The sequence below is a fragment of the Engystomops pustulosus genome, chromosome 1 (assembly GCF_040894005.1).
Source record: "Engystomops pustulosus chromosome 1, aEngPut4.maternal, whole genome shotgun sequence".
Taxonomy (NCBI): domain Eukaryota; kingdom Metazoa; phylum Chordata; class Amphibia; order Anura; family Leptodactylidae; genus Engystomops; species Engystomops pustulosus.
The window spans coordinates 106,780,316-106,795,415 of NC_092411.1; the positions used below are offsets into that span (position 1 = coordinate 106,780,316).

The 15,100-nt window shown below is 36.1% G+C and overlaps 1 protein-coding gene across 2 annotated transcripts in view; it reads left to right on the forward strand.

The window, feature by feature from the left end:
* CNTNAP4 (contactin associated protein family member 4) overlaps window positions 1-15,100 on the forward strand; it is a 215,702-nt gene that overhangs the window by 148,222 nt on the left and 52,380 nt on the right. For both annotated transcript variants that reach the window (XM_072150804.1, XM_072150805.1), the window contains 3 exons: window positions 2,603-2,722; window positions 7,134-7,331; window positions 14,801-14,957. In XM_072150804.1, coding sequence (XP_072006905.1) covers window positions 2,603-2,722; window positions 7,134-7,331; window positions 14,801-14,957 — 475 coding nt within the window. The remainder of the gene's footprint in view (window positions 1-2,602; window positions 2,723-7,133; window positions 7,332-14,800; window positions 14,958-15,100) is intronic.

A 15,100-nucleotide genomic window follows, 5' to 3' on the forward strand; every position in this document is an offset into this window, starting at 1 on the left:
ACTAAAGACATTGCAGAACCCCATTACAGCTAGATTGCAAATAAGTATTTCTGCCTTTTCTGTGCATTTGCATTACAATATAATTGTGTGTTGTTCTGAGCCCCAGGTTTGTTTCAGTTTGGTTAAATTTTAAAAGAAAAAGCACTTGTCTGTGCTGCTCACTCCTAAGCTCTGAGCCCCCACCTTTGTGCTCCTGTAAAACTCCTCCCTCTGTGTCAGAAAAGGTGGGGGCTGAGAGTTTAGGAGTGAGTGAGCAGGCTGAGCCCTGTTCATACAGACCTAGTGTTTGCTGCACATTACTGCAAACACCCACTGCTAACAGCAGTGAGCAGGCACAGTGTTTTATGACATTAAAATCATTTATATTTTAATATCTTGTAATGTGGCCTAAAACAGTAGTAATAATTTGGAAATGAATTGATCCCTGTTGCTAGGTGCCATTTGGTGGTCTTTGATATAGTAACAGCAGAGACCTTGATGTAATTATAAGGGGAAAGTATGTGGCCAAAATATGAATTATGCCACATAGTTCTTTGATGAGTTTAGCAAGATGGGGGTTTCTAGATGTGACCTCCGTTATACAAGACATCACCTTTTGCTGACCTCTCTTATGAGTGTTGATAGAATTCCCCTATCATAGGATCATTAGGTTTTATGATAGGATCAAATTCTATCATACCCAAGCATCCTGGCCATTTATGTTTAAAAAACTTTTGGAAATTGCTTTAATCATTGGTTGTAGTACAACGTGAATGATTTCGAGGATGTGATCAAAAACCTTTTGATCACTTTTTAAACATTTTTTATATTTTTCAAAATGGCAAAAAAAAAATGCCATTTTCGACTTTGGACAATATTTTCAGTTACGGGCTTAAACGCAGTGAAAAAACGTTAATATATTTTGATAGATCGGACATTTTCGGACGCGGCGATACCTAATGTGTTTATGATTTTTACTGTTTATTTATATTTATATCAGTTCTAGGGAAAGGAGGGTGATTTGAATTTTTAGGGTTTTTTATTATCATTTTTTTAAGCTTTTTTTTACTTTTACTTTTACTATTTTTCAGACTCCCTAGGGTACTCTAACCCTAGGTAGTCTGATTCATCCTATCATATACTGCCATACTACTGTATAATAACAATTGGATGTTATTATAAAAATGTTCCCGTGTGAAGATAATTTCTCATAAATGTAGCCATGCTGTCCCTTAGAAACGAGACAGCTTCCGCGAATACGACCACCTCACATTTTAGCAGCAGTGGCTAGACATGCGCTATTGAGTCCTGCCTGACCACCTGGCTTCAGCGATCATTACCACAGGATGGCTGTGGGACATGCAGTTACTCCCGGACATTTCATACACAAAAACCTTTTGTGCAATCACTCCAGCAGAGGTGGCTGTATCCAAGAACATAGTCATGTTTCTAAGGGACCATATGATTACATTTATGAGAAATTATCTTCACACAGGTAAAAAATGTTTAATAACATCTAATTGAAGAAATGTTTATATATGGCAGAATAATGAAACTGAATGTGAATGCCCAGATGAGAATAACCCTTTAAGTATGGTTTCATCCGGAGTTTTTTGCACCAAAATATTTTGCAAATTTTAGGTAATTTTAAATGATAAATTTCGTTTTAACACATGTGGAATCGAAGATAAATGTGTCCTACTAACTAAAATCAAATGTACGGCGGAACTAGAACTAGTCTAGGCAAATAATGTCAAAACCAAGAAAATAGAGAACTGCCACAAATCCCATAAAATAATAATTTTATTAAACCCTACGCTCACAAGGATGTTGATCGAATGGAGCCAGTACTAGACGCAGTGGCTGTCAGCTGCGTATTACAGTTGACACTGCGCTCCAACAATCGCAATCAGAACCAGTTCCAATCGCGAGTGTTATGGCCGCGGCGTTTAATGGTCTTTCTCCCATGGATTTGATCCCCCGTGCTACTTACTGGGGGATACGATCCTCGTGGGTGCCTGATCTCTTCTGCAGTCAGACCCCTTCCAGACCCCTTCCAGTAGTAAAAGCTCCACTAGCTTAACTTGCATATCCCGGATGCTTGTGGCCGGCGCGGCAGGGAGAGCCAGCAGATGCAATCACATATATAGTACCCACTATTAGTTCCAGTGTTTTGGTTAGGCAAATAGTGAATTTGGCACATTTTGAAGTGACTTTGCACTGTCCCCTGTACAAACATAGACAAATAAATCAATGATAATTTCCCCCTGTGTGCCTGTCGTCTCCATAGCGAGATACATTTTCTATTGATCCATATGATACTGTTGGGACTAATGTAGTTTGTTGGAAAATTCCTTTAAGGTTGTTTTGTAGTCAGTAAAAAACAAAATCCCAAATGTTCATGAACACAGTGACTAAGTCACATTTTATGTACAAAGAATACTTTTAAATGGCTCTAAAAAGGGAATTGAACTCTACTTGACTGTGAACTCTACATTTCAGCAGAACATATTTCCATTTCTTTTCACTTGACTTCTGTGACAGCTTATTATTAAGAGTTGTTTTTGGCAGATAAATTATTGTATTGTGCAATGTGTTGAAAATTCATAACTTTGTTTTTCAGCTAAATATGAACAGTCATGTGAAGCATATAAATACAAAGGAAACTCATCTGGATTTTTCTACATTGATTCTGATGGGAGTGGATCTCTTGAACCTTTTTTGGTTTACTGTAATATGACAGGTAATCTATAACATGGTCTATGTGTAGTATACATAAGCAAATGGACTAGTGTAGGTAGAAATACTTGAAAAAAAAAAAAAAAAGAATATGTAAAGAGCTTAAGGGAAAGGCACATTTTATGTCTAGGAATATATTTTTAATATTTTTTTATGCGACTATCCACATGTAATTTTAAAAAGGACTATATTCTTCAATATATTATCTAATTATAATATATTATCTAATTATTATAATGGACTAGCAATTACTAGTTCTACAGGGAGTTTTTGTGTGGTACAGTACATAACAGACAAGACAAAAAGATAACAATGGAATCTAACACTGCCATAGAAAACATTTTCATTAACAAAAGATTATGACATGGCTTATTTATATCTACTATCATCATAGTACAACATAGGACAACTAATTTATCATTAGTGGATGTGAAATGCGATGAAATAACTGATTTATTCTTGCTTTTTTAAAATAATTTTGCACCATTAAAATCACAAGAATTCAATTTACTTGCCTACTGGCTTATGTACTGCTGCAATTATTTTACTCTTCTAGTATTTATATTTTGTGATTAAATTTTTAAAAATTCCAGACACCTCTGAGAGATTTATTAAAGGGCCAACGTCACTAAAATAAATCTGCTGGGCAGTGGAGCTCCAAAGGCAGAAATAGAACTATCACAAGGAGCCTACCAAATGATAAGTGTCCCCCACTGATTCAGCTCCATCCTCATTGAGGAGGCAGACCTCCAGACAGCCGCAGTAAAACATATCACTAAATGCTGATAACTGAGCAGCTAAAAGATCCCTGCCCCAATAATAAAGGCATAAAATAGAATAAAATTAGCTTAGAAAGAGTGTGTTGTTACTAAAAAAAAAATGTTACATTTGTGTTACTGTGGAACTGCTCCATTTTTGTGCATCCTACTATTAAACATACAACCTATATTTTTCTATGGCTATCATTTGTACACTACCATTTTTATTTATGTCTTAACTTTTGTTAACTACTTAATGCAATGAGACTTAAGTTTTTCGAATTACTTTGTATTTGACTTTAAACTTTTCTTAGAACAAAATGATAGAGATAAAATGGTAGTTAATGGCTAATGTTCACATTAGGATAAACTGAATATATTATAGTGAAGTCAATATTTCAAGTCAATATTTCACTAGACACTTAATCCACCTTCCAACAGTATAAGGCACAAGGTACATTGTATTTTACCCATGAGAATTCAAGAACAGCTGTTGGTATTTTCATCACTTACTCAACGCTAGTATGAAAAAGTACAACATTCCACTAAATATTTAACCTGAGTGACTGAAACATATGTTTATTTAGAGTCTAATAGCGCCGATACTGATTCTGTTCTGATGTTTCAGAATCCGTGGGGAGAGTTTATTGCTCTCTAATGCAGCACATATACAGTAATACCATCGCAATGCAGCGCTGATATATGGAGTCATGGAGACAGCTATTTTAATATATCTCTACCCACTACACTGGTGTTTTTTTATGCTAATGAAAGGGATGGTGAAAGTAGATGATAGCACAGTCTGAGGCCTTTTATAGTAAAAGGATTCACAGAACTACCACCAAAGACAATCACATGACCACAATCATGAACATATATCTATATTAATGGGGGAGTTATGTGGTGCCCATTCTGATTCAATTGAATATATTGAATGTTCAGTGCTGTGGTGCTGATGCCTATGGATAATAGTAGGCAAAAAGATTATTTTTTTTCTCCTCAAGCTTAATATATTATGTTATTTCATAGTGACCAACCTCTTTAAAATGAATTTCACATTTTTGTGAAATTTTTAATGTGACATTTTTAATGGCAACTAATTATCTACTGGCATTCAATGGTAAGATATGCCTTTTGCATTAGGCATACATGGAGCAATATACTGTATATTATCTAGGTAACTTTTATGAACATTTATGATATAGTGCATTACATTTAATACATTTAAGATGTAAAAATAAGTCAGTCCTGAAATGCTATTCTAGTTTTAAGCTACCTCTTTACTGAAGTAACCTAACAACAATGGTAAATTTGGTGTCAATAAATGAACCATGTCCACTTTACTACCCTCTTTTCAAAAGAGGAGCAAGTGACATAAATCTGCACAAAGGTGATAGATTTTTAACCGCTTAATCATGTGTGATGTAAAATTATGTCACACGTTGGCTGCATGTGTTTGGAGAAGACTACGCCTTTTCCATAGACGGTGAGGGTTTGCTGCATATTACAGCAAATACCCACTGATAGCCCCAATAACGGGTGTAAACCCTGCGATCCCTGATAGCAAAGCTAACAGTGGCATTAAAAAACAGGTGACGCGTGGGCGCCGCCATGTAGGCTAGGATCGTCGCTTCCCATTAAAGGGAACCTACCTCCATGAATCTACCTATAAAGGTAGATCGAGTGGTATGTGGATCAATAGGTCGTGAGGATAGCCATTTTTGATAACTTTTAATAGCTTTATATGCAATTTTGTTTTACGGCTACTGGAGCATGGAGTATGGAAAAGTTATTAGCACCACAACATAGAAAAAATAAGATTTTCTTTTTTTTGCACTGGAGATTTTAATTATACATCACATTAAACATTATAAAACCTATATAAATTTGGTATCCCCGTGATCATACCAACCCAAACAATACAGTAGATATGCCAGTTGGGGCTCAAAGTCAAAGCCGTAAAATCTAAGTTCACAAGAATATGGTGCAAACACCTTTTTTCACTATAATAACAGTATTCAGATTATTACTATGATAACTGTATTTACTGTTTACATCAATCAGTAAATAAAATAAACACATTATAGCAGATTTATCAAGCTGTCTGAAAGTCAGAATATTTCTAGTTGCCCATTGCAACCAATCACAGCTCAGCTTTCATGTTACCAGGGCTCATGAATATTTTAAAGGTGATTGGTTGCCATGAGCAACTAGAAATATTCTGACTTTCAGACAGCTTGATAAATCTGCCCCAATAAATGTTATCAAAAAAGAGTTAGTACAGAATATCATAAAGTTGTATCAATGGTTGCATTGCTCTTAGAGCCTCATGTGCGCTTCAAAGTTTAGCATTTAGCTTCCAATTTATTTATTCACCAGCAGTTTTTTTCATTGTCTGCCAACTATAGTCCAGTCACTTGAAATAATTTATCAAGGCTGACTTGTGCTTTTACATTCTTGATCTGCTTTGTACTGCTGAAAGGTGCCTAATTGTATTAAAAGGCACATTTCTCAAAGAAAAATATCCCAGTCCCCTTATTTTTGTCTCAGTTAAAACTATTTCAGCAATCGGCAATGACCCTTCTGTCAAGCCATATTAACTTATTAGAAAGTTGCTGCAAAGTATCAATGGTTCTTAAGTGGAAAGCCATAATCTAATTTATTGAAAAAATATCAAAAAGTTTTGCCATATATTAAATTATCAATCAAAGGTCATATAATGCTTACACATATAATCTGGCACAAAAGTTCTTTAGATCAAATGATTTTTCAGGCAAAGATTTTATTTGGTTTAGCTTTTGCATATAATCTAGTATTAGGGTCATTCTTTAATCTACAATGAGTTTGATGTATAAATATGTCACCTAACACTAGCTCACTAGCACCTGATGTAGCGTACACCACATTTATTGAGGCTTTTAGTCCATTTTAGGAATTTTTCTAGCCTAGGAAATTTAGTCCATGCCCCAGAAAATTTAATATTGTGGTGCAGCAAACTAGACCAGCTAAAAGGAGGTAAAAAACATGGCTCTCCATTGTTATACTGTACCAGATTAATCATCCAACATCAGACACAGTGATTAAACCGATGGAACAGAGAACTGTCTAGTTGTACTCTCCACTGTTCTAATGACTTACACATTAATACAACTCCCCCAATATGTCTGATACACTGTTTATATGGAAGTCAGTGAATTAATTTCTATTAAGTTTAAACATTACAAGAAGACAGCAGCTTCCTCCCACTCTATTGTCAATAATGAATGCTACATCTCATTATTCATTAATTAGAATAATGGTCATGTTTTTTCCCCCAATGGGGATGATCCCTAGAAAATGTTGTGTGAAACCATATGACAGGATGAAAATTCTATAAGAGATGATATGGCTAACAGACATGGCATATAGTTATCAAAGCATAAATTAATGTACCAGAAACAAAGCTAGAAAGAAACTAGTGCAACTGTCTTTGTTTAATTCGTTAATTCATTGCATTGAATGAATTGTATAATTACCATTATATCTTTTTACATCAGAAATACATCTTTTATTACTATTGACAATTGAATATTGAATATTACAAATGACAATTTTATCAATATTTACAATTGAATATTACATTTATTTCTATATTTCCAAATCTCTTTATTTTAATAGACACAGCAATAAGTGTTTTACATCACAACAATACAGAACTGAACAAGGTAAAGAGTTCCAATCGGGAGAACCCTCATATGATGAATTTCAAATACACTGCTGATATGGAGCAGCTCCAGGCTACAATAAACAATTCTGAGCACTGCAAACAGGAAATTGCTTACCACTGTAAAAAGTCTCGAATTCTACATAAGCAAAGTAAGTTACCGCAGGACTATTTTGTTTGCCACAACCTAATATACTTTAAAATATGTTTAATCCATAAATTATGTTGTACCGAGTAGCTAGAAAGTTTTCACTTATGCTACAAGAATAGTAGCTTTCTCTGCAAAATTTTCCAAGGGGAAAAAAGTTTTATTTTACTGATGGAAGTAACAAAAAACTGTTTAATGAGGAGAGAAAGTGTAAGCATGAAATGAAATGGTAATAACTATCCAATCCAGTTTATAATGTGTCACTTTCGTTTTGTTGGGCTACAATGGCAAGATCTCTTTTTGTCCACCTTTTCTAGTTGCCGATGGGCTGTGCAAGATGTTATGGATGGGCCATAGCTTTTTGACTCTGTATTTCAGCATAAAATCAACAGTGTTAACATACCTTACTACTGTTACTATAAGGGACAACTTTAGCTATGAGCAGCTTCCTCCATCAGACTTTGAAACCATAGACAGGAAATATACCCACCTAGAGTTCAGAGTGTAAAGCTAACATGGAAGACCCCAAAATATTCTTTTTGCCTTTGAATGAGGAATCTACTAGGCCCTATATTTCGAAACCCCTTAATGACTTTCATTTCATGTTTTTTTTTGGAGGTTATTAAGGGTAATTCTACTGACGCCTTCCTCTATGATGATTAAGTAGAGTTTTTGGACCTAGCCCAGCCCCGGTAGTAACACTCAGGATCAGAAAGGATCCAATCTTGTGTGTTTAAACCCTTAGAGATTGTGGTCAAAGTGGTGCAGAGTGAGATATCTCTGTCACCGAGAGATCGTGAGTAGTGCAGTGCATAATACAAGAGATCAAGTGATCCTCTTGTGCCCTTGTAAAAAAAACACTACAGTTGTATGTAAATAAAAAATCAATATAGTCTAAGTGAAATAAAACCACTGTATGCAAAAATTTACTCCTTTAAAAAATATAGCGACTAAAAAAAAAATAGTGCTCTACAACAAAAAATTTAGGAAAAAATTTACCAGATTGACAGTTTTTAATCATGCATCAGAAAAAAATTATATCAAACTGACTCAAAAATCTTTATGAACAAATAACAGGTCTTTATTAGAGATGAGCGAGCACTAAAATGCTCGAGTGCTCGCTCGAATAACGAGCCCCATTGAAGTCAATGGGAGACTCGAGCATTTTTCAAAGGGACCATGGTTCTGGAATAAAATGTGTTAATTAATTGAAAAAGAATGTCTTCTGATAAGTTAGCAGATGTATGCAAACATCTGCAATCTATTCTTCACTGTTCCGCGCGTATATTATCTCCCGACAAGTTAGCAGATGTGAAGAACAGTGAAGAATAGAATAAAAACAGTAAACACAGGATCATTTAAGTGAAAAACACAGTGAAAAACACAGTGAAGAATAGATTGCAGATGTTCGGCACATCTGCTTACTTGTCGGGAGATACGCTGTCCCGGGATCCGCTGCTCTTCTTCCACTGAAGTCTCCCCGATGTCTCCGTGCCCCGATGTCTCCGTGCCCCGATGTCTCCGTGCCCCTATGTCTCCGTGCCCCTATGTCTCCGTGCCCCGATGTCTCCGTGCCCCGATGTCTCCGTGCCCCGATGTCTCCGTGCCCCGATGTCTCTGTGCCGCTCCGTGCCGCTGCCCGATGTCTCCGTGCCCCGATGTCTCCGTGCCCCTATGTCTCCGTGCCCCTATGTCTCTGTGCCGCTCCGTGCCGCTGCCCGATGTCTCCGTGCCCCGATGTATCCGTGCCCCTATGTCTCTGTGCCGCTCCGTGCCGCTGCCCGATGTCTCCGTGCCCCGATGTCTCCGTGCCCCTATGTCTCCGTGCCCCTATGTCTCCGTGCCCCGATGTCTCCGCGCCCCTATGTCTCCGTGCCCCGATGTCTCCGTGCCCCGATGTCTCCGTGCCGCTCCGTGCCGCTGCCCGATGTCTCCGTGCCCCGATGTCTCCGTGCCCCTATGTCTCCGTGCCCCTATGTCTCCGTGCCCCTATGTCTCCGTGCCCCTATGTCTCCGTGCCGCTGCCCGATGTCTCCGTGCCACTGCCCGATGTCTCTGTGCTGCTCGCCGGTGTCTCTGTGCTGCTCCCCGGTGTCTCTGTGCTGCTCCCCGGTGTCTCTGTCCTGCTCACCGTGTTCTTCAATGTGTTCTTCACACATATATATTGTTCTTCACATACTATTTTGTTCGCACCGTTGCGCGTATCTTCCGACAAGTAAGCAGATGTGCCGAACATCTGTAATCTATTCTTCACTGTGTTCTTTACTGTGTTTTTCACTTAAATGATCCTGTTCACAGTGTTCACTGTTTTTATTCTATTCTTCATTGTTCTTCACTGTTTTTTTAATTAAATGCTCGATCTCGAGCAGGGGAAATACTCGTCCGAGCAACGAGCCGTTTCGAGTACCTTAATACTCGAACGAGCATCAAGCTCGGACGAGTATACTCGCTCATCTCTATTCTTTATGCCAAAAAATAAGTCCTCAAACAGCATTGACAAAAAAGTTATGGCTCTGATGGAAAAGTTTTCTATTTCCTCAAAATTATTTCATTTTGCAAATGAAGGTAATTTGAAGAAAAAAATAAAATTAGTATTACTGAAAGTGCATTTAACCAGGAAAAAGTTTTTGTATAATTTAGGTTGCACAATAAATGCAGAGATTTTTAGAAAAACTGAATAAGATTTATATTCTTTTTGTAAATATTCCCAATACACCACATACAACTATGAAGACTGAAAAAAAAACCTTGTAGAAGGCATTAACGATAAAAAAAATCTGAAATAGCCTGGTCATTAAGGTATAATACAGGTGCAAGATATGTGGTACTCCACTGATTCTGACACAGATGGATTTTGTTCTTTTGATCCCACCATTCCCGATCAATCATTACAATAGGTGGCAGCATCCAATCTGCCAATGAAGAGCCTCATATGACAACTGGGTATTAAATGCTTAGCAATGGTGGTAGTGACGCCTCATGAGTTGGAGTTGATGTCGATGGCAGCATTAGTGCTGCCAGCATTGTGATCCTGGCCATGACCCTTATCTGCACACTGATTGTTATATTCCTTTTAATTATATATTTATTTATTTATTTATTTAGTTAGTTATACTTTACAATACCAAAGAAAGGACATATTCACCCAGAGAAAAAGTTTTTGCCAAAAGTTTTCAGAAACCAGATGCTTTTTTTCCTACCATTTTGTGGACACAACTTTCAGACTTCCTGCAGTTTACTGAGCTTACTGCAATTCTGATGAAGTGTGTAAAATGTTGTTGTGTCCACAATACAGGATGAATAAATCTCCAAAACAAAAATGGAACACTAATAAATACGGTTGTTTCTTTCCCCCGAAAATGGGATGTATAATGGAAGAAAATAGATTTAATTTTACTTTCTTAGCCCTTTCTGGGATATTATTCTACCAGGAAAAATAAGCAATCTTATACCATATGACAGGAAAGCACAGATAGTGTTAAGTGCTGTTCAGTGTGAAGACTCCACAAACCAAGTCTGACCTTCCAGACGGTCTGTGAAAGTCTGTTATTGGCCTAAACCTCAGTCACATTTGAACTTTTAGTTTTGAAGCTGAATTAAGCTTTGAGCCTTTCAATGTAGCAGCTTTCACAGAAAGTACAGTGCCTCTAGAAAGTATTAATATTGAATGCCTAACTTAAAAGAAATCACTTTTAAAGGATGTAGAAGGTTGGATGAATCGGTTAAAGCCATATTCCAGCTGAGAAAATATGGAATCAGGATAAATGGCTATAAACAATGTTAGACTATCCTGTGTGCTTTGTCTCCGGAAAAAGTCACAGATAATACAAAGGAAATTATGTTATTTATCATATGAGGAGATACCCTTTAAAACATAGATTAAGAATTCCATATCAAATTACAATGAGTCAGATCCCATTTATCATTTGGTTGCTTCCTTCTAATTAGAGGTATAGGGAGAAATATATCTATTAAGCATTCACTTTAAATTGAATATAACAGCTTTATCATATGAGGTTATGCTTCACATGCAATTCAATAACGGTCATTTCAACAGTAAATAATTTATTACAGTACAAATGGCATATGAATTAACTTAATTACAGACACATTAATTTTAATGAACTTCCTCTTGAGACTCATATAGTAATATACCAAACCACAATCAATTTAACTGGAAGAAGCAGCTTTACTACAAGTTGAATTCACAGTTCATGCAAACTGAATATGAAAACCAGGCGAGATATATCAATGCTGAATGAGGACGTTTTTCAAGGCTTTATTTCTACTTTTAATGAAGATATATAACTTTACCCTCTAAATATATCTAAAAGTTTACTCTATAATACTCATAAGCTTCACTTGCAAATGTGCACAGTATGTATTACAGAGAAACTGTCTGCTCACTGGCAATATATAAACTTAGCATATGGTCTTGTAGGTAAAGAAAACTTCACAAAGCTGAAAGTACCTGGAAGTGAGCATTATACACGGGCAGATCACTTTTAGTGCAGTTTCCCACATTCTTAGTAAATGTGCCCCAATGTGTTCAAATATTTTTTTCTGGACAAGTTTGACTAAATAAGGGCATAAACCTGCCTTAGGCTGGATTCACACTGCCGTTGTCTGCTGTACCATAGCACGGCGGGCAGACGGCGGTACACGGGGAGAGGAGGAGGAGGTGAGCGCTGCTCACCCCCACCCCTCTCCGTAGGGATATATGGCGCATGGCGCCATATGCCGTGAAGAGATAGCACATTTACTATCTTTTCATGGGGTATGGAGCGGTACAGTGCTGCATGTGTGCAGCACCGTACCGCCCCAGTATGGCACCGTGCGCCCATTGCCGTCTATGGGGGATGTATATCAGACATATATACGTCGGCCTTATATACATCCCCCATACAGCCGTCTGAATGTAGCCTTAGAAAGATATTATGTAGGTATTACATCCATTAAAAAGAGGGTTTCATAGTATACCATGAAATTATGGAATGATGATTTTAAAAGTGTATGATCAATATTTTATTTGTGGGGCAACAAATGAAAATATATTTAGAATACAAACACATATACCAAGATCTATAAATTAGCTTAATCACAACAAAAATAATCTGTGATTTTAAAGGCCACATTAGTGAGAGCTCCAAATCATCTGCTTCTCCTACACTCACAGCATTACCTGACAGATTCACATTATCAGCAGTTGCCTTAAGTTTACCTTAGAATCTCATTGTAAGTAAATTAATCATAAAGTCAAGCCAATTTCAATGTTAATGTTAATTTCAATGTCATTTCAGCAAATAAATACTATTGTATATGTAAATAAAAGTTATACAATTTCAAATATATTTTCAATATATCAATCCATACTGTTTTCTAGATCTCTGTCATTGTAGTTCAGTGGGTAGCATTACAGCCTTTCAGTGCTGGGGACCTGGGCTCACGTCCCATGGTCAACATCTGCAAAGATTTTGTATGCTCTCTGCATGTTTGTGTAGGTTTCCTCCTGTTTCCACCCACACTCCAAAACATACTGATTGAGGTTGAGTAGATTGTGAGCCCCATTAGGGACAGGGATCATTTTGGCAAGCACCGTGTAATCTGTGTGCATTACTTAAATAAAGGAATTATTGTTATTCTATGGGAAGCTTCTATGTTTACTCCAAGTGGACAAAACTCTGTCCCTAGCCATGAGATGTCACACAGGAATATGGCTCGTTTACAAGCCATGCGCCTGTGTGACATCACATGAGCAGGGACAGATTTTTGTAGTAAACCTAAAAGATTTCTATAGAATGACAAGCAGACATAGATAATTGTGTGGAATTGGTAAAAAAAAGTATATTGGAAATTGTATAACTTTTCTCTAAACAAACAATTTTATTTACTTGAGGAAATGCAAATAACCGGTTAACTTGCACAGATTATAAATACATTTTTAGATTTCTTTATAGCTTGTTACGTGCATTAAAACCAAATAAAATATAAAGTATCCTTTCAGTAATCAGACTTTATATGAATTTAATTCAAATTTAATACAATTTTAGTTTCTTTACAAAAACAATGTTAATGTCTCTCATTTGTACACATATTGCAGAAAATAGATGCATACACTTAGCATAATGCTTTTTATTCACCTTTAATTTCAAAATGGAGACGTGAGCGTCTCAAGATAAATGACTCTAATATCATGCCTCAGTGAGTATGCAGACTCCTGGTGCTCTTTTCTACTAATAAAAGTAAAATATTTGACAATAATGAAAAATAAGGTTATTTGCAGAACATCTTTTAACTTGAAATAAATCAGAAATGTATCAGGAGAAGCTATAAATTTAACTATATATACCAAAGTAACTTTACACTACGCATCCCACTAAACAACATCAATGTATATACTGTTATCTAGCATTTATATTATGCAAATGTATGTGATTCCAGATTGGTAAAAAAAAGATTACTAATATGAATTTAAAGATTTTCCTTTGATGTAGTAAGGGATTTCTTATGCAAAAACATGAATCCAATATTGTACTATAAGTGTAAATACCACCAAGTCAAGAAGAAAATACAAAATATAGGTTCATTGAAAATCTATTAAGAAATGTATGGAGTTGCTCATTAAAATGTTGTCAAAATGGGCACAAGAGGAGTACCACATGGTAAGGGATCAAACAGTGCTGGAAGCAAAATATTGAGGTAAATATTGTAAGTAATTTATTGTTTTTATTAATACAGGCAAATGGCCCTTTTTAAATATAATTCACTTTTTATATTCTTAGATAACACATTTAATGATGACAACAACTAGTGGAACAGACTTCCATTGTTTCATTTCTCTTTCGGTAAAGAACCTGTAACTTCCCTGCCAGCGCCATTCTCTCTTTTTGGATTGTGGCTTAGCATACACTAATAATAAAAAAAAACCTACTTAATTTGTTGTATAATTGCTAATTGTAATATGGATTAAAATGGGTTTTTTTTATATAAATCCGGGACTATTACCAAAATAAATGCTTTTGATTCAATGTTCTTTTAAGAAAATGGAACTCAAATCTTAATAAATTAACATCCTACATCCTTGTTCATTCCACTGCATTAGAGCCCCTGGGAAATTTCAATAAACCCCTTCAGTGTCATAGACCACCAAATACTTACCCCTTCACTGCTCTATAACACCTGGATCCATATATTAACCATTTCAGGGCTAAAGGGCTCATAGACCTTTAGCTTCTCTCTTGAATAACAATTATTTTTCCTTGTAGGATTTGGAGGTCAAACACAAATGAACAGTAGAAAAGCTATTATTCTATTTGTAAAAAATGTCCAGAACTTGAATGTGGAGAGATCAGCATACACTAAAATACAGATAGATAGGTGAATAGATGAGGAGTCCGCATTTATTTATTGTTTGATGTATTTTATTATCAATTAATATGCCAAAAATAAATATGAAAATATATTTTGCTCTAGGTAACATCCCCTTCACTTGGTGGGTTGGTCGTAATAATCAGACACATACTTACTGGACTGGTTCATTGCCAAATGTAAGCAAATGTACATGTGGGCTGAATGGAAATTGTGTGGATTCCCAACACTATTGCAATTGTGATGCTGACAAAAGCGAATGGTAATATACTAATCCTATGATAAATGCATGGTGTTGTTTTTAGTACTATAAACATTGTATAAATGTTTCAAAGTATACTGTATTATAGCTAAAGTTTAAATAATTAGTTGGTTTCATAATGTGCAATTTTACTTTTGAGACAT